Here is a 19054-nt window from a genome sequence, read left to right on the forward strand (position 1 = left end):
AGTCTTCCTGACTCCAGGCCTGGCTCTATCCACTACTCAATCTAACTGCCTGAAATCTAATCCAGCTACCCCAGCATAATCTTATCCCTTGGGGGTAGCTAGATGTCTAAGTAAATATAAAGCCAGGCCTGGAGATCAGAAGTCCTGGGTTCAAATTTGACCTCAGACACTTCCTAGCTGTGTGATCCTGGGCAAGTTACTAAACCCCCATTGCCTAGCCCTTCCCCTTAGAACTAATACTTAGTATCTAGAACCTAAGGTTAAGGGTTTAAAAAAAAATCTCACCCTCATGTAAAGCTACTAATCTGCTAAGTAGCAGCTCTCTTATAATTTTAACTGTTAATTCATTTGAGCATCAGTAATGATTTTCTTATTACTAGACTTTCTTTTCTTCTTTCTTTTTTTTTAATAACCCTTACTTTCTTAGTAACAACTAAGGTAAAAGAGGTGACTTGCCATGGGTCCCTCAACTAGGAAGTGTCTGAGGCCACATTTGAACCCAGGTCCTCCCAAATCTGGGCATAGCACTCTATCTACTGAGCCAACTAGCTACTCCAGGCACTACCCTTTCTTAATTTTACCCCTAAATTCACCTAGTTAATCACAACAATCCCATCTTGTCCAAGATATATATTTCTAAAATTTTAAAACCTCATCTTCCATCTTAGAACCAATATTGTGTATTGGTTCTAAGGCAGAAGAGCAGTAAGGGCTAGACAATAAAGGTTAAATGACTTACCCAGGGTCACATAGCTAGGAAACGTCTGAGGCCATATCTGAATCCAGGACCTTCCATCTCTGGGCTTGGCTCTCAATCCACTGAGCCACCTAGTTCTTTCTGCTCCATGTCTACTCAATTTTTTTTAAACCTTTACTTTCTATTTTAGGATTGATATTAAGTATTGGTTCCAAGGCAGAAGAATGATATGGGCTAGCTAATGGGGCTTAAGCGACTTGCTCGGGGTCACACAGCTAGGAAGTGTCTGAAGCCACATTTGAACCCAGGACTTCCCATCTCTAGGGATAGCTCTCAATCCACTGAGCCACTTGGCTCACTTGCCCCCTCCCCCTACTCATTCTTGAAGCCCACAAATATCCATCTGTCCTATGACCTGAACATCTACACTGCAGGATAGTTTAGTTGTAAACTTTATTAAATGGACTAGAAGCAAGCAGCATCTTACCAAATAAGGAATAGCCAGGCTTTTAAAGTTCTCTATTAAGAAGTTCAGCACCCGGTCCCGTGGCAGAGCCTCCACCTCAGGGAGATCTTCAGTAAATATCTATCAGAGCAAAATACATTTCTATCAGCAGAGTCACTGCAGCATCTCTACAGCCTAGGAAGATGTCAAGCATGTAGGTAGGTAGAAGAGCCACAGAATGCAAGATGTGAGTAGTTCTTCTAGCTTAGAAGTCACGACCCCCCACTTGTTGTCTTGTTGCATTGTCACAGTTGAGAAAACTGAAGCCCAAAGAGTCTTATCCTATCTCATCCTCTCCCCTCCCTTCCTCTCCCCTCTCCTCTCCTCTACAGTCAATGTAATAGAGAGCAGGAGTTGAAGCCCTTCTCATGCCTCTCAAGTCAGACCTGATGTGCTTCTTCCTACCACCATATGTGCTGGAGTCCTCCTTATGTTCTTTGCAATGACAACGTCCCCTCCTGGAGACCTACCACGATACCAAGTAGAGCCTCAAAAGAACAATCTGTCACTGGAATACAGGACTTTAAAACTAATGTCACCAGGGGCCAGGTCTGCTCACTGACTCTATGTCGGGGAATAGTAAAGAGCTTCAATGTTTCCAGGCCAAGGTGTAATAAGCCCAATTTAAGAACTGCAATCTAGGCCACACAAAGCCTAAGTCAAATAGTAAAAAATAAATGGCTCTGATGCTTGTCTTTCTCAGTCTCAGCTCAAGGACCTATTCACTTAGTCTTTACACAAAGCAAAGAAGCAAGGATGAACACAACCTTCATAGCCAGAGATAACCCTGAAGAATATGAGTGAGCTTTGTAAAGAAGGGCCCCAAATTTTCCCCCTTACCTAATGTTTCTTTTTTAACCCTTACCTTCCATCTTAAAATCAATACTGTGTATTGGTTCCTAGACAAGAATGGTAAGGGCTTTGCAATGGGGGTTAAGTGACTTGCCCACGTTCACACAGCTAGGAAATGTCTACAGTCAAATTTGAACCCAGGACCTCCCATCTATAGGCCTGCTCTCTATCCACTGAGCCACCTAGCTGCCCCCTCACTTAATGACTCTTTGATGACTCCCATGCCAATCCATCAAGCAACTAACCAACAAGCATTTACTGAATAGTGATTCTATCTCAGCACAGTGCCTGGTGCTGGGGACACAGAGAAAAAAACATTCCCTGTCCTCAGGAGCTTACATTCTCTTGTAAGTCCATGTACAAATGCATACATATAAGTGCATACAAAATACATACAAAATCATAAAGCACACAGGATGCTGACAGCTCTATTACCAGGCCAGAATGTGACAAGAAAGGCCAAATACAATTACTTACTTTCAGTCCATCTTCTGGGAAATCTCTCAGCACCCAGATAGAGTAAGAGAATACCAAATGTAAATTCTCTGTGCCTGGAACAAAAAACATAAAGTCTCTCAAGAAGCAGGGTGCCACAGCCCAAACATTAGTTGTGCCTTATTCTAAAAGCTAAAAAGAAGACAGGAGTCCTACTACTGGCTCCCTGGATATACCAGGGGCACCAGCACTGTCCCATCAGAGGTCACAAGGTAAGGGTTCCCAGAGTAGAAAAACAAGACTGTGAAGAGTCAGAAACTGGCTAAAATGAGGAACCTTTATATAAGCCAGTCCCCTGTACTTCTCCTCAGTCTCTCTGCCCCAGAGGGGATGCTTACCCAGATGCTGAAGATACTGCACTGTCCTCTCATGGCCTTTCAAGGGGGAGTTGGCTTTCTTAGATTGGTCTACCAGCACCTGCAAAGCTTGTAAGAAAACCCCCCAAATTGTTGTTAGGAGCCAGTTCTACTCCTCAGAGAGCAGGCTACTACCTATGGCACCCCCACTCATGTACTCTGCAGGAGCCCAAGAGGCCCTGGCAGACAAAACCTGAGAATCTATTGGCATCACCTTTCTCATGAAGCCCCTTCTTCTCATAAAGAATGATGAGCTCACTGTACTTATGAGCCTTCTTCAATACATGCTCACTTTCTTCAATGTGGCAATGATTGTTCTCGAGGCGCAGTAATGGAGCCACCAAGGCCACGTTTGTCTACAGAAGGAGCGCAATTTGGAATCAGACTTTCCCCAGATTTTCCTCCCTCTCTCCCTCCCTCCCTGCTCCCCAGGTCCAATCAATATCAGGCCAGTACTAGAATATTACAGAAACAGAAGAAAGCCCCTAGGGTATAGCTTAAGATTCAGAGAAACATCAGCCTTAGGGAAAAAGTTATCTTATCAAGGCAAGAAAATGTATGCAGCTGAAGCAAGATGCCCCAAGGAAGGGACAAAGAGTGATATGAGCCAATCAAGTCACAACTATCACTTCCCCTGAGACCATAATGGAGAACCCAGAACCCTAAGCCTAGAAGCCCTGAAAGTACTAGTATCCCCCAGACCACCCAGTCTTGCTTTCCACTTGGCCTCCACAGTTATCATTAAGGGGAAACTGGACCCAAAATCCTTGCCATGACCAGCACTAACCATTGACTAACTACTGATGACAGGCAGGAGAGCATTGCCTCCCAGACCAAGGCCTTGCTTCCAGAGCCATCAAGAACTAGCCTCTTCCGTAGCTAACCCTCATCTTTGCTAGAGCTGAAAAGAAACAAGTCTTCTTTGAAATCATGGATAGAAAGTTACTAAGTTCCTAGCCCATCAGAAGCATGATGAACATTAGGACAACTATTGATTCTCTGCACAGGATAATTTTGCCCCATTAGTGCTAGGTGCCAGATGGCTTCCCTGCCAGTTAAGGGGAAAGAGGAGTGGGGTGGAAGGCCACTCACGTGGAGGTAACACTTAAGCAATGTGGTGTCTATGATCTGCAGGAGTTTCTTCTTGGACTTGATAGTGGGGGTGCCCTCCATAAGTGGGGAGGTGCTCGACTGATGGTCAGAGTCATTGAGTTTCTTCACAAGTTGGCTTCTTTTCTAAAAAAGTGACACATGAGGCATAGAAAACCAGAACCAAATTTTCCCTAAACCCATCCCTTGGCCAGCAGGGGAAGCCACCCCCCTGCAACCCTACCCAGACTACACAGCTGCCTGCCATTATTGTAGAGACGAGGTACAATGGGATTTGGAAAATCCTGCAGGACTTTCTCAACTATTAAAAAACAACTTTGCTGTCCCTTCTCACTGATACCATGTGAGGTCACAATTCCAGAATAATCTTAAATCATCAGTAACCCAGAGGGCAACGTTGAAGACATTGAAGGTGCACAGAGGAAATGGGTCAATTGGAGCACATGACCAACAGTGACTTATGCACAAGGAGTGGTCCAAAAAAATACCATCAAGGACAACTGACTGGGGGCTGGTCACATGATGAAAAATGAGAGAGCACAGCCCCACAGAAAAAACCCGAGCCCCACACTGGGGATCACAAACCCTGCCAACCAATGGGGCCAGGATAATGTTCTCCAGAGAAAATGGCATAGGATTGTCATGCCAAGCTACAGGTTTGTTCAAGTCTTAGAAAGCTGCCTAGGGTGCTGGGGGGAGGGGGGGTGGGAGAGAGAGGCAGATGGCAAGACAAACACCTGGGGTGGTGGGACAAACAGCCAGGATGTTTGAACTTGGGTTTTCCTGACTCCAAGGCCAGCACTCCACTAGCTACTATACTCCAATGATTCTGCCTATACTTGTACCCCCAGGAAAATAAAGTACAAGGCCACCTCCAGAGTATTAGATGGCTCATTTGTTGAGGATTTACAAAAAGATGTAGACAAGAACCTCACAGAGTTCTTGTCTAACCAAAGGGGTAGAGAGCTTGAGTTCTGCCCTGGGCACAAGAGTATCCACACCTTGGGGATCACAGACCCCCCCCCCCAACTATCTAACCTTAGTACAAGAGTCTGAGATTCAAAATAAATGATTACTTAGCTGTTACTGATGAAATTTCTGCTGGGGAACTTGGTGCAACCCAGCTATACCCCACTGGAACCTGAGAGATCCCACTAAATCCAACTTCATCCCACTGGAGCTGGGGAGATGACTCTGTATATGCCATAGATCTCTAAATCAAAGGCATGTGCAGAAAAGTACTTTCTCTGGCAGTCTGCCTAATCCTAAAGTGTACATGGGACAATAAGCCTTGGAACCAACGACCTACAGTTCTCTCTCTCTGTCTAGAGACAGAAAGGCCACTTCCCTTGTGGGGAAAACACATGGGGAGGCTGACATGGGGTCTCATTACAGGTTGCCTGTCAGCCAGTGCTTAAGCAGCATCTCTCCTTCAGCTCACAGGACAGGATACTCCTGGAGCCTAATGCCAAGGGTGTATCTAACATACAATGTAGAGGCAGACCCACCCTTACACCCATTTCTCTAGAAGCAGAGCTGGAGGATAGACAAAGGCTCTATAAATGCCTTCAAATGCTTAATCTAAAAAAAGTGTCAAAACTGAGGCTTGAGGAAATTTTGTAAAAGAAAAATAGCTGGGGGCACCTACGTGGCTCAATGGATAGAGCACCAGACCTATAGACTAGAGGTCCTGTGTTCAAATCTGGTCTCATACGCTTCCTAGCTGTGTGACCCTGGGCAAGTCACTTAATCCCCTAGCCCTAACCACTCTTCTACCTTGGAACCAATACGCAGTATTGATTCTAAGACAGAAAATAAGTACTTTAAAACCTAAAAATTAATAAATAGGTCTTCAGAGGTATCAATATACTCTATATATCAATATATATCTATATGTCTCAATATACAGAGGTATACAATAATCCTGGATGGCAGGGCCTGAGGTTTGGTTTGCTTGGGTCAGTAAAATGGTACTTTTAGATTCCTTTCCTTACTCTTCAAGGGTAGGAGCTTCCCCCAATACAGATTATCATGATATAGACAACACGAGAAACGGAGTCATAGATAGGAAGGGGTCAGCTTTCACTATTGTTCACAGTTGAGATTCATAGCCAAAAGGGCTTGTGAAGAAAAAACCAAAGAGAGTGTTGGGTTATTTGAGACCTCCACGTTTGCAATCTTACTCATCATTGAAATCAGAGCCAGACAGATTTGCCAGGAAGCATTCCCAAGTCCACTACTTACCTGAGTCAAGTAATCAATAAGGGCCAAATGAGCCTTCTCTAGTTCAGGCCCAGAGAGCACTGGCAATGGGTTGGGATACTGCAGCTGCTTCCTGTACTCAGTGGGTAGCAGATCAGGGTACAAACCCATCACATGAGTAGGATCTATATGGAAGATAAACATGACTTCTCTGGGAAAGGGTCTAGACATTTTTTTTCCCTTGCACAGGATTATTTCATACAGTCAAATGAAAGACAAAAACAAAGTAATCCTTGGTGACTTCAAAGCCTTAGCCTGAACTATCATAACTTGCATCACCCCAGGCAGCATCATATGTGTCTGTCTGGTCCAGCAAGAAGATTACACAACTCCAAGAACAAACAATAACCATATAGATTGAGTGAAGATTTTGCATTCACCAACCTGTAAAGAGTTCTTCAACTAAAATGAATGAAAAAGCTTCAGTTACACTGAACTACAGCATGCACAAAAATGGCAGATATGGCAGATAAATCTCTGTTCAATTAGACTCAGAGCTAGAACCTAGTCTAGCTGAACAATCTACTGAACAATCTCATCTAAAATCACATTTATAAGAACACAAAGTATTCCCTAATTGATAAATGGTCAAAGGGTATGAACAGGCAGTTCTCAGGTGGAAAAATTAAAACTCTCTACAGTCTTATGAAAAAATGCTCCAAATCTCTATTGCAAATTAAAATAGTTCTGAGATACCACCTCATACCTATCAGAGTGGTTAATGACCAAAAAGGAAAATTATAAATGTTAGAGGGGATATAGGAAAACTGAGACACTAACACACTAATACACTGTTCATGGAACTGTGAACTAATAAAATCATTCTGGAGACCAAAATGGAACCACACCCAAAGGGCCATAAACCTGTGCATACTATGGAGTCTATATCACAAAAAAATCAGACAGGAAAAGGACCTTCCTGTACAAAAATATTTTTAGCATCTTTTTGTAGTGGCAAAAAATTAGAAACTGAGGTGGTTTCCATCAGAGAATGGATGAACAAATTGTGGTATATAGTTGTAACAGAATACTATTGCATCATGAGAAATGACAAACAGAATGAGTTCAGAAAACCTAGAAAGACTTTATATGAACTGATGTGAGGTGAACAGAACCAAGAGTAAAAGAAATATTGTATAATGATCAACTGTAAAAATGTACTGTAACAACTATAAAAGACTAAACTATTATCAGCAAATATGCCAAGATAACCCCACAGGACTCAGTAAAAAAATGTTATACAAATGTTATACAAAGCCAAAGACAGAACTGTGGAAATCTGATTACAGATCAAAGCACACCATCTTTTTTTATTTCCTTCATGAGTTTTTTTATTGTAAATGTGATATGTGTCTTCTGCGACAACACGGGAAATATATGTTGTATGAAAACACTAGTATAACCTATACCAGGTTATTTACTGCTTCGAGGATGGAGGGAAGGAGGAAAGGAGAGAATCTGAATCACAAAATGTGAGAAAACAATTGTCAACAATTATTTCTACATGAAATTGAAAAAAATATATAGTTTTTAAAAAATCAACTTTATTAGAGACCTTCAACTATAGTAAGAAGCCAAACATTTAGCCACCCAGGTTCTATTACAGTGACTCAGAAGACTATTTAACTTCAGACTTTATTTTATAGGATGACAGTTTTCAAGATGGAAGGGACTTCAGAGGCTATCTAGTCTTCATTTTACAGATGTGAAAAGGTGACTTGCCCAGCACCATAGCTGAGCCAAGATTCAAAATCAGAAAGCTAGTTCCCAGTACAACACTCTTGCCACAGCACTGACACAAGGATCTTGTGTTACCAGCTCATCCAAGATGGTACTTTGACATGACAGAACAATCTTACTCTGTTCTTATATTCTACTTAATAACAATGAATCCCAGCAACCCTAATAATTAAGTAATTACTGTCACAATCCTAAATCTGAATCAGAGATGTGTGTAGGAAGGATCAAAACAATAATAAGTTTCATTATATAAGATACTAAATCACACAGTAGGTCCAATTTAATTTCAATGCATAAAATATGCAAATGAAAAGAAAAAGAATGCACATAAGGAAGGGTGTTAACAGGAAAAATAAAGAGGTTTATTAAAAGAATGTTTACCAATGAACTATCTGTGGATATATGATTCTGACAGTAGCTCTGCTTTTCCTCATACTATTGGGGCTGAGGGGAGGAGATGGGTGGAGGAAGATATTGGGAAGAGTTCCTATTAATATTACTTAATAGTTTTCTTGACTTTGCTAGACTTTCCACTTCCATAACAAGCTTTATGAAGTTCCACTATGTGCAAAGCATGAGAATACAGACAAAAATCAAGCAGTCTGCCTTCAAGTAGTTTGCAGTCAATTGGAGAAAACAACTTCTCTATGGATAAACCAACACAAAATCTGTAAAATCATAGGAATTATGAACTTCCTTATTCTAAAAAAGACAATTGCTTATTAAATCATGGGATTTTCCAAGAGAAAACATTAACCACAATAGCTCATATGTATACACTTCTTTAAGCTTTGCAGAACATGTTACATATAATATTTGATTCACATGGCAACCCTCAGTGTTAGGTGTAATTATCTTCAATTTACTGATGGAGAAACTGAGGCTGAGAGATATTAAGTGACTCTGTCAATCACGTAGTTAAATACTGGGCAACTTTGGGGGGCAGGACCCAGGTCCAATACTTTTTTCTTCCTGACTCCAGGCTTGACACTCTCTATTGCACTACTATTTAATTATGAGGGATCTCCCTTGGGAACCCAAAACAAGATATAGAAATGAGATCTTCCCTTGCTCTACCATCCCAAATGAAGCACAGATATCTTTTATTCCCTCCTTCGTGAGCTCCACATTAGGCTGGCCTGGGCAAGAGCTATCAAGATACCATATAACCATGAGGTAAAGCCAAACTTCAGGCCCAACACTTCCCTTGAAAAAAAAAGAAATTAATTCTACATTCAATACACTCTAACAATGTCAAATGCCCAGAGATTTACTACCCACAATGATCCACTCAAGTTGGACTACTGATGGTTTTAATTTAATTTTTTTTAACTTTTACCATCTGTCTTAGAATCAGTAAGAACTAGACAATTAGGGTTAAGTGACTTGCCTAGAGTCACACAGGTCCTCCTGACTACAGGCCTGGCTCTCTATCCACTGTGCTACTCAGTTGTCTCTGTTGAAGGTTTTTATAAGGAATCAGGCAACAGTCTTGCAAAAAAGCTACTAGATTTATAAAGTACCTTCATGCTGTACAACATGCTTTCTCACAATGATCCTGTGATGTTGGTAGAGCAAGTAGCAGTAACCCCACTTCTGAAACTGCAATTAAACTCCCCGAGTCACACTGTTAAGAAGTATTAGAGATGACTTGAACTCAATCCCTTATGTCTCTTCGAGTCCAATGTTCTTTCCGTTACACCACACTGACTTTTCTTTTTCTTTTTCAAAACTCTTAGCTTTCATCTTAGTATCAATTCTAAGACAGAACAAAATTAAGAGCTAGGCAGTTGGGGTTAAGTGATTTGCCCAGGGTCACACAACATAGACACAGAGACACACACACACACACACACCCTCAAGGCTTATGAGTTCTCTAGAGACAACGGAGATATCTTTTCTATACTGGCATGCCTTGGGAACTTAATTTAATATGACAATATTGTTCCCCTATTATTTAAAAGAAATATTAATGTGGCACTGGATTTAATTCACCACTCCACATCTCCTTTTCAAGTTTCTAAAACTATTATTAACTGGTTTTACTTAGGGCTCTTCATCTTCACTCAATCACAAAAAGGAACTCAAGTGAATAAATCTGCTGGAATTTCACTACTGCACAGCTCTACATCAACCTAAATTGATTCTTTTGAAAATTTCTCATCACTTTTCAACACTGGACACTAATTCTGTCAATTCTAAGACATAAGAGTGGTATGGACTAAGTAAATGGGGTTAAATGACTTGCCCAGGGTCACACAGCTAGGAAGTATCTGGGACCAGATTTAACTCCAGGTCCCCCTGACTCCAAGCCTGGTGCTTTATCTACTATGCTACCTAGCTGCCCCTGGACACTCATTTTTATTTGTTTTTATTCAAGAATATTTTATTTTCCCAATTACACGTAATAACAATTTTCAAAATTTTTTCCCCAAAATTATAGGATCCAAATTATCTCCCTTTCTCTTCTCCCTCCTAGGTGATTGTAAGCAATTTGATCTGGATTATACATGTATTATCATGAAAAACATACTTCCATGTTGGTCACTGTTTATGAGAACACTAACAGAAAACCAAAATCCCAAAATAAAACTGTAAATAAACTAATGTGAAAAATAGTATGCTTTGATCTGCATCTAACTCCAACAGTTCTTTCTCTGGAGGTGGTTCTTTGTCATGTCTTTCAGAATTGTCCTGGGTCATTGTATTGCTGCGAGTAGCTGAATCTTTTACAGTTGATCATTGTACAATATTGTTGTTAACTGTGTATAATGTTTTCCTGGTTCTGCTTATTTCACTCTGCATCAATTCATATAGATTTTTCCGAATTTTTCCGAAATTATCCTGCTTATCATTTCCAAGAGCACAATAGTATTCCATCACCATCATATACCACAATTGGTTCAGCCATTCTTTAATTAATGGACATCCCCATAATTTTGGACATCCCTTCTCAATTTCTAATTCTTTGCCACTACAAAAAGAGCAGCTGTGAACATTTTTGTGCATGAGAGGACAATGGTGCCCTCCATAGTAACAGGGAAGTTAAGAAAAAAGGATGCTTTGAACATGCCGATCAAGTTCAAAAAATCCAATAGGCATTTGGGATTGTAAGACTGGAAGTCAGAAGAAAGATTAAGGATGGACAAATAAATCTGATAATCATTTGCATAAATACGATAGTTGAATTCATGGGAGCTTATGGGATCATTAATATCTGACCTCATAATATGAGGCTAAACTATAAATAAATATTGCCATCTACAGGTAGTAGGATCAGTTCTTTGAAAGCGTCTTCCTTATCCTTGTCCTTCTCACAGAGTCAAATCATGCTCTCTCATCACCCTAATCCTAGCCCACATCCACTCCTCACCTGTCCCAAGTTTTGCAAAGACTTGCATGGACTCATCAAAACGTTTCTGACAGAAGAGGTTAAAAGCAAACAGGTTCTTAATGTGATGGATCTGCTGTCGCTTCTCACTGTCCGAATCATCTTTCATTTCCTAAAAGGAAGAAAGCAAAAGAAGGACTTAATGCTCTTGGTTTCATTTCAAAAATAAATGATCAAAAAAAAAATACAAGACAAGGAAAATTGCCATTCAATGTAATAATATTGCAAAATAAAATTGGTAAGGAGTCAAACATGAGTTTCCTTGTGTCCAAGTAGGTCACTATGCCCAGAAGATCAAGAAAATGGAACTGGGAGATTCACTGATTTATGTGTTCCTTTCTGTTTTCACCCCAACAGATGACTACAACTATTCTCTCGTTGTTCTCATCTCAGAGAAAGGTTTCTCTTTTCCTAAATCTAACATCTTACCTTCTACCCTGGATCTCATCCCTGCACTTTCTCCTTCTCTTCAGGATCCTCAGTTACTACCTCTATGCCAGTGGTTTTCAAATCCATACCTTCTGGGCATCTAGGAGACTCAGTGGATAGAAAGCCAAGTCTAGAGACAAGAGATCTTGGGTTCAAATCTGGCCTCAGACACTTCCCAGTTGTGTGACCCTGGGCAAGTCACTTGACCCCCATTGCCTAGCCCTTACCACTCTTCTGCCTTGGAGTTGATAGACAGTACTGAATCCAAGATGGAAGGTAAGGGTTTTTAAAAAAAAAAAAAGAAAAGGGACCTTCTAAGCCCCGACTCTCTTCTAGGATACCCACATTAAAAGACTTAAGAAGAGTATAAGAAACCCTTTTAGGAAATAGAAGAGTAGTTAGAGAATCAGAAGGAGAACCAGGAAAATGTGTTTTCTCTCTCTCCTCTGACGGTATAGATTTTCTAAAAAACCTTCCCTTCTATCTTAGAATTAGGGGCCAGATTTGAACCTAGGACCTCCCATCTCTAGGCCTAGCTCTCAATCCACTGAGCTACCCAGCTGCCCCCAGAAGGTCCCTTTTCTACCCTCCATCTCAGCAATCTTATTCACGTTCAGGACTTCCACTTCTATGCAGCTGATCCCCACAAACCTATTTCAGGAACTGACCTTCCTTCTGAGCTCCAACCCTACACCTTCAGCTACCTAGAGAACATGTCCACCCAGAAGCCCCACAAGTCCCTCCAATATAACAAACTCATCTTCCTCTAGTCCATAATACATTGTTCTTGCTTCTCACTTTTTCATTTGTATTGCTAACACCACCACTTCTCCCTGCACTCTCCTCTGACTAACAACTCTCCTAAAGATGTACTATACTCATAAGCCCTCCCTCCTCCTATTTCCTGAATGAATTTCCATCTTTCTTTAAAGCCCAACTCAAATGTCATTTTCTTCACTCCTCTGATCCCCTCAGGTGATGATAATCTTCCTGTTAAGACCTCACATAACATTTTGTTTTCAAATCTCTAATGCCATTATCAATGTATTATATAGCTATATGTGTTGGCATATTATCGCAGCACTAGACTATATGCTCCTTATCTTGACTCCAGCTTTTTCCCAATACCTAACATAATACTCAGCAGGAGCATAATGCATGTTGATCGTACTTGCCTTTTACAAAGGAGCATGTCAACATACTATACTGAATTTATTAAATATATATGAATAAATATATTAAAACCCAAATTTATCTTCTACCCAAAATTGACTCCCTTCCCCAACTGTCCTTTTTTGGTCAGAAACCCAGAAACCTGACTAAGAGTCATCTATGACTTTTCCCTCTCCCTTAAATCTAATATGATGCCTAATCCTGTAATGTCTTCATTCTAAAATCTCTTTCAGATCTCTATTCTTCTGCTTCCATCTTTGTCATCAACTCACACTAGCGTCTGGTCTAGTTTTCAAAGTACTCCATAATTGGTCCCACGTATCCATTCATCCTTATATCCCACTATCCTAAACATATGCCTTTTGACTTAAGTCTGGATGCTCTCCTTCCTGGCAATGCTCCCTTACAAATATACTTAACCCCAATGGTTATGTTGTGGGCACTACCTAAAAAGCTGCTCTCTCTTTCCCTCTACTCATACACAGCCTCCCCACCGATCCTTCAAGGACCAGCTGAAGTACCATATATCATGAAGCCTTCTCCTACTACTACTACTCAGCTATTCCTTTTCTGGATTCTCAACTGTACTTTTAAATTTTATATTTTAAATCCTTACCTTCCATCTTAGAATCAATATTAGTTCTAAGGCAGAAGAGTGGTAAGGGCTAGGTAATGGAGATTAAGTGACTTGCCCACAGTCGCATAGCTAGGAACTGTCTGAGGCCAGATTTGAACCTAGGACCCCCCATCTCTAGGCCTGGCTCTCAAGCCACTGAGCCACCCAGCTGCCCCCTCAATTGTACTTTAAATCAATACCAGATTTTCATATTAAATTGACCTCAAATTATTTTACATTTGAGCTTTGTCCCAAACTAAGCTAAATTTTCATGTAAGCTAAATGTAATCTAAACCATCTTATATATATGGTAAGCACATAACAAATACTCCCTTAAAAAAGGCAAAAAACGGGGCTTAAGAATCTAAAATTATGTCAAAGGCTATTTTGTGGTACTTAAAAATCAGGTGCTCTTACCACTAAAAAAATATAAGAGAATAAATTGCATGAAGGGGAATTTTTGTCAGATCTTAGGGATATCTGGTAATTATATGCTAAAAGAATTGCTGTTGTTCTTTCCATTCTTTAAAAAATTACTGAGAACCCTAAAGAACTTTTGTTAAATGTGTTATTATCTATTAATATTTAATTATGAGGCACTGTAACTGATCGCTTAAAAATATTTATTATTTTTAAAATAACAAACTTATTACATGTTAACAAAAATAATATTTTTATGAAAAATAACTATCTTCTAAAACAAGAAATAGTAAGAATGGCAATGTTTTCCATAAAAGACAGGTGGAATCTCATATGTGCTTCTGCATTCAATTTGTTGTAAAAAGTTATTTTGGCTTAAGTATATAATGAAAATCCAGCCTCACACAGATACATAGTTGAAAAAAGGAGGAGTATTTTAATAGATAAATTATAGATTAGTATAATTATAAATATAATTTTTGACCTGCCAAGAGGCAGCTGTGAGCTTACTTGTTAAGAGCACTAGACCTGGAGGTCAGGAAGATTTAAATTTAAATCCAGCCTCACACACTTCCTCGCAATGTGACACTGGGCAATTCACTTAATCTCTGATTGACTAACAAACAGATCCACTACCAGTATCCTTATCAAGAAAACCCCATGGATACCATGGAGTCCATGGAGTCATAGTCAGACACAACTGAATGGCTAAACAAGTTTTAATTTCACAAATCCAGTGAAAGGGTCTCAAGGACACCCAGGGGCCCTTGGACCACACTTTGAGAACTACTAGTTTAGTGGACAGGGCACTGACCTACAAGTCAGGAAGCCTGATCTTAGTTCCAGCTTTTCTTTAAAGGAGCTATGTGACTGTAAACAAGTCACACTCTCAGGACTTTAGCTTCCTCTCCCCAAAATAAGGGAGTTGGACTAAATGATCTCTAAAGTCCCTTCCAGATCTAACAGTCCATAATTCTTCATAGACACTCTACAGCTATGTTAAAACCACAGGCTAAGGTGACCACCTCTCAAGCTGTTTTTAGCTAAGCTATGCTACAATCACATATTTCAAATACTATTATTAATGCTGATGATGTTACTACCTCTCTGAGTTAATGGGACCCAAGACCTTCCATAATCCAGCTCTGAACTATCTTTACAATTTTTCCTCATCTTAAAACTTTTCACATACTTTAGGTTCCAATTCCACAGGTCATTAAACTGTGACCTTCATCTCTTCACCTTCCCATTTCTGGGTCTTTATTCATGTTAATAACTGCCCTAATGCCTAAATGAACTTCTCTGTTAAAGCCTCACCATACCTTTAAGGCCCAATTGAAATGGCACATCTCCCATTCCACATTTATCACAATATATTGCCTAGACTTCTTATTTGCCTCTATCACATTCTTCCCTCTATTACTATTATTTGTAAATGGGCTTTATGCCATTAAACTATAAACTCCTTAAAAGCCTAGTCTATGTCATAGGCATCTCTTAATTTCTACCATGGCATCTTACATATGATGATCACTCAACCAGAAGTTGATTGATTTAAAATTAATTACCTTATAGTGGTATATAATTATATTTTTCAAATCATTTTCTTTTATCTTTTTACAATACTTTATTTTTCCCTCACAACTATTCAGTGAAGTACTATTATCCCCATTTCACACATGAAAAAACCAAGGCCCCCCAAACTCAGAGACTTCCAATCCCACAAGCATTTGACATCTGAGAGGGCTGGAATCAAGGTCTTCTGACTCATCTACTGTCCTGTGATTATGAAAGCAAAAAAATTACCATGTGATGTACAGGTATCCCTTCCACATTGCAACTTCTCCCATTGTGTTTTTGACATAAATTGCAGATCATCATAAGATATTAAATTGGAATTTTGGGGGAGTTTTGCAGAAGCCACACATGACACCCAAAGGTCAATAGACAACACAGAAAAGGTTTAGAAACTCAGAAATGTATAAAATAGTCTATGACCAAATACTTAACCCAAATCTTTCAATAAGACACTGTAAACATCCTATAAATGAAAAATAAAAGATTCAAATTTCTTCTGAGGTATGTAGGGAAAGCCAAAAACTTTTACAGATTTTTCCATAACACAGGGATGCCATGCTTTTAGTTCCCAAGATGTCGAAGGGATATTATACTTAGAATTAGAAGATGCAGGTTTGCACCTCAGGTCTGCCATGTAAGGACCTATGTGGCCTTGAGGAGGTCCCTTCACCTCTCTGTGCCTCAGTTTCCTCACCTGCAAAACAAGGCAGGTGGACTCAATGATTTCAAAGGTCCCTCCCATCTCTGGGTCTGTGAGCCCATGAATATGTGCCAACTGAGAAAAATAGGCTTTGGCTTCCCAGAAACCTGCTCAGGGAAACTAAGGAATTCAAGAAGTGAAATTAAATTTACCGCCAACTGTAGGGCCAGTTCGAACTGCTTATCCTGAAGAAGCTGCTGGATTTGGGTTGCTATAGAGACAGGAATAAGTCGCCAAACGAAATGGTTGCTGGCCACATAGACGATGTCTGAACTGGAGGCGGGAGTGAGAGCCATGAAGAAAGAAGCAAAGAAATGAATGGAGTGGCCTTTAGGTGCTCTGAAAGCTCTGGAGGATGAAGCAAAAGGCAAATCCTCACCCTCCGGAAGTAATGAAGCGGGGTCTCTGTAGCTCAATGCTCTGCACTAACAGCCGAGGCTCAAATGTCCGGATCTCCACATACCGAGGCAACACCGCAATGATGTATGGAGGCTGGTGCTCTGTAGAGGGGTGACACAACCTCAGTGAGAATCCACTCTGGTATGAACAAAGGGGGAGGCTTTCATGCATGGAGCATTATCTGGGGCAGATATTGCACACAAGTGGGATTCCAGGTAACTGCTATTCATTAATCATTAGCCAGCTCAAGAGAAGGACAAAGCTCTATGGATTTCTAGATAGTAATTTCACCCAATCCTAGATATTTCCACGCAGAATATCCCAAAAGAAACCCTCCCCTGGGGCTTCTCTCTTTTCTATCAACTACTAAAGAGATAAGTAAGGAGAATAAGGGGAGATCACAATGAGCTGCTGGTACCCTCTCACAAGCAATAGGGATGGGAGGTAAGAAAAAGGGCAAGGATTATTTCCTTTTAAACTGGGGTATTACTTACAGAGATCAAGAAGAGCAAACAACAGAGCACTGTCCCTGTGGTGCTGTTCAACATAAGAATCTCACCCAGAACAAAATGAATGGCAGTCAAACTTAATCAAAGCTAGGTTTTGAAGGAGGATTTTTCTTTTAAAGCTTTGGTCCCTAGATCATCTTTTTTTTTTTAGTGATTTGGCTTGTTTGTCCCTTCCCACTCTGACAAAGTAAAGGCCAGAGCCTAGATTCAAACCCAAGCCCCCTTGACTCCAAGTTTGGTGCTCTTGTCACTATCCACTTTTAGCCTCTATAGCTTGACTTGATTATAGTTTTTTTTAACCTCAAGGTTTCATTATTGGTAAAAGGGGCTCTAGTGTTATTTTGGTCTCTGAAACTGTTCAAACTATGTTAGAGAATCAAGAGGCTTCCTACAAGACAATTCTCTCAAGCTACTTGAAACCATGCCTGCCTCAATCCTTCAAGGCTCATCTTTCTCATAGTTTAAGTGACCAGGAGCTACAGCCAAGAGTCCTAACTCTGATCTCTCTTGGCTGTGGCTTTCACTATAGGACTTTTGCCTCTCATCCTCCATTTCTGCCTATGCTGATGCACTAATCTATCTTTCAAGGGTACTAGGAAGGAGAAGAACTGGAGTCTGTGAAGGGTTTTGAGATATGAAGCTAAAATGCCTTTTCCTGCATGTTGTATATACATGAATGTGTTATTTAATCTAACATCTAATAAAGTGTAAGCTTTTGGAGGGAAAAAGTCACTTAACCCCAATTACCTAGCCCTTATCACTCTTCTGCCTTAGCACTGGTATCAATGCTAAGACAGAAGGTAAAGGTTTAAAAAAATAAAAACTAGAGGATTCAAGCTCAATATCTGAGTGATACTCTTTCATGAACAAGAAGCATATTTAGTTTCCAAACATCTAACCACAAACACAATAAAGGTCATTAACAAGGAGATGAAGGATAAAGAATTAGAAATATCAACAATTCACTTCCTAAATTCCTTCGTTACCCAGTTTATGTAATTTGATAGAGTTAAAATAAGCAGGATCAGAAGAGTACTACATAAGCCTGAAATAATGTAAACAAAGACAAAATACATAGCAAGTGCGATAATGCATACACTAAAAGGCAGCCAAACAGATTAATTACAGAATCTAAACTTAAAACATTCTCCTGTCAAGGTGGACAACTCCATCAGCAGAATGCTGCTATATACTATCAGATACAACCGTGTGGTTATTCAGCTAAGCTTAAATGTTTCTTTGTTAAAAGGAAGGGCTCAACTGAAAGTGAGACAGGTAACTGGGAAATGACTATAGTATAAAAGTCAAAGAGTATCAATAAAATTTGAATATATATCTATGGAAGGATGTATATGCAAAGGGGGCAGGGAAAAGCATATCTTAATGTGTGCAAAGAGAGGTATTATGTAGTCCCAAGATTTCTGGGACAGATGAACGGGAAGCATGGTTTGAGGCCATCTAGATAACCTTGGACAAGTATGCTCTTACTCACTATCCAAAGAAGGGTACTTTAGCAAGAAGAAAGAATAAGAGCAGATGCAAAGAAATGAGAGACAACACAATGCACGAAGATACACATAAGTGTCTAATATGGTCATCTGGATTTTCCACTTCCCAAACACTTCTTTTCAGAAAAATGGTAGCTTCTCACAAAGACTTAGAATACCCAGTTTTTAATGACTAAAACACTTAATTGCTTGTAATGAGGGAAATGGAGTAGGTGATAAAAACCACCCCATACACATCTGAAGCTAATGATTCAGACTACATTCATCAGGAAGGCAAAATGAAAAGAGGTGGGGGGGAAGGGATGCAGTGAAGT

General features: G+C 40.0%; 1 protein-coding gene across 3 annotated transcripts in view; it reads right to left on the reverse strand.

Moving 5' to 3' along the window:
- Positions 1-19054, reverse strand: part of VPS39 (VPS39 subunit of HOPS complex) — a 70934-nt gene that overhangs the window by 16682 nt on the left and 35198 nt on the right. For all 3 annotated transcript variants that reach the window (XM_056810327.1, XM_001362136.4, XM_056810326.1), the window contains 9 exons: positions 16704-16824; positions 16477-16597; positions 11391-11520; positions 6260-6402; positions 3998-4141; positions 3120-3261; positions 2888-2974; positions 2532-2605; positions 1185-1283 (listed from right to left, as the gene is read on the reverse strand). In XM_056810327.1, the coding sequence (XP_056666305.1) occupies positions 1185-1283; positions 2532-2605; positions 2888-2974; positions 3120-3261; positions 3998-4141; positions 6260-6402; positions 11391-11520; positions 16477-16597; positions 16704-16824 (1061 nt within the window). The remainder of the gene's footprint in view (positions 1-1184; positions 1284-2531; positions 2606-2887; positions 2975-3119; positions 3262-3997; positions 4142-6259; positions 6403-11390; positions 11521-16476; positions 16598-16703; positions 16825-19054) is intronic.

Source organism: Monodelphis domestica, chromosome 1, assembly GCF_027887165.1.
Source record: "Monodelphis domestica isolate mMonDom1 chromosome 1, mMonDom1.pri, whole genome shotgun sequence".
In the NCBI taxonomy this organism is placed as follows: Eukaryota; Metazoa; Chordata; class Mammalia; order Didelphimorphia; family Didelphidae; genus Monodelphis; species Monodelphis domestica.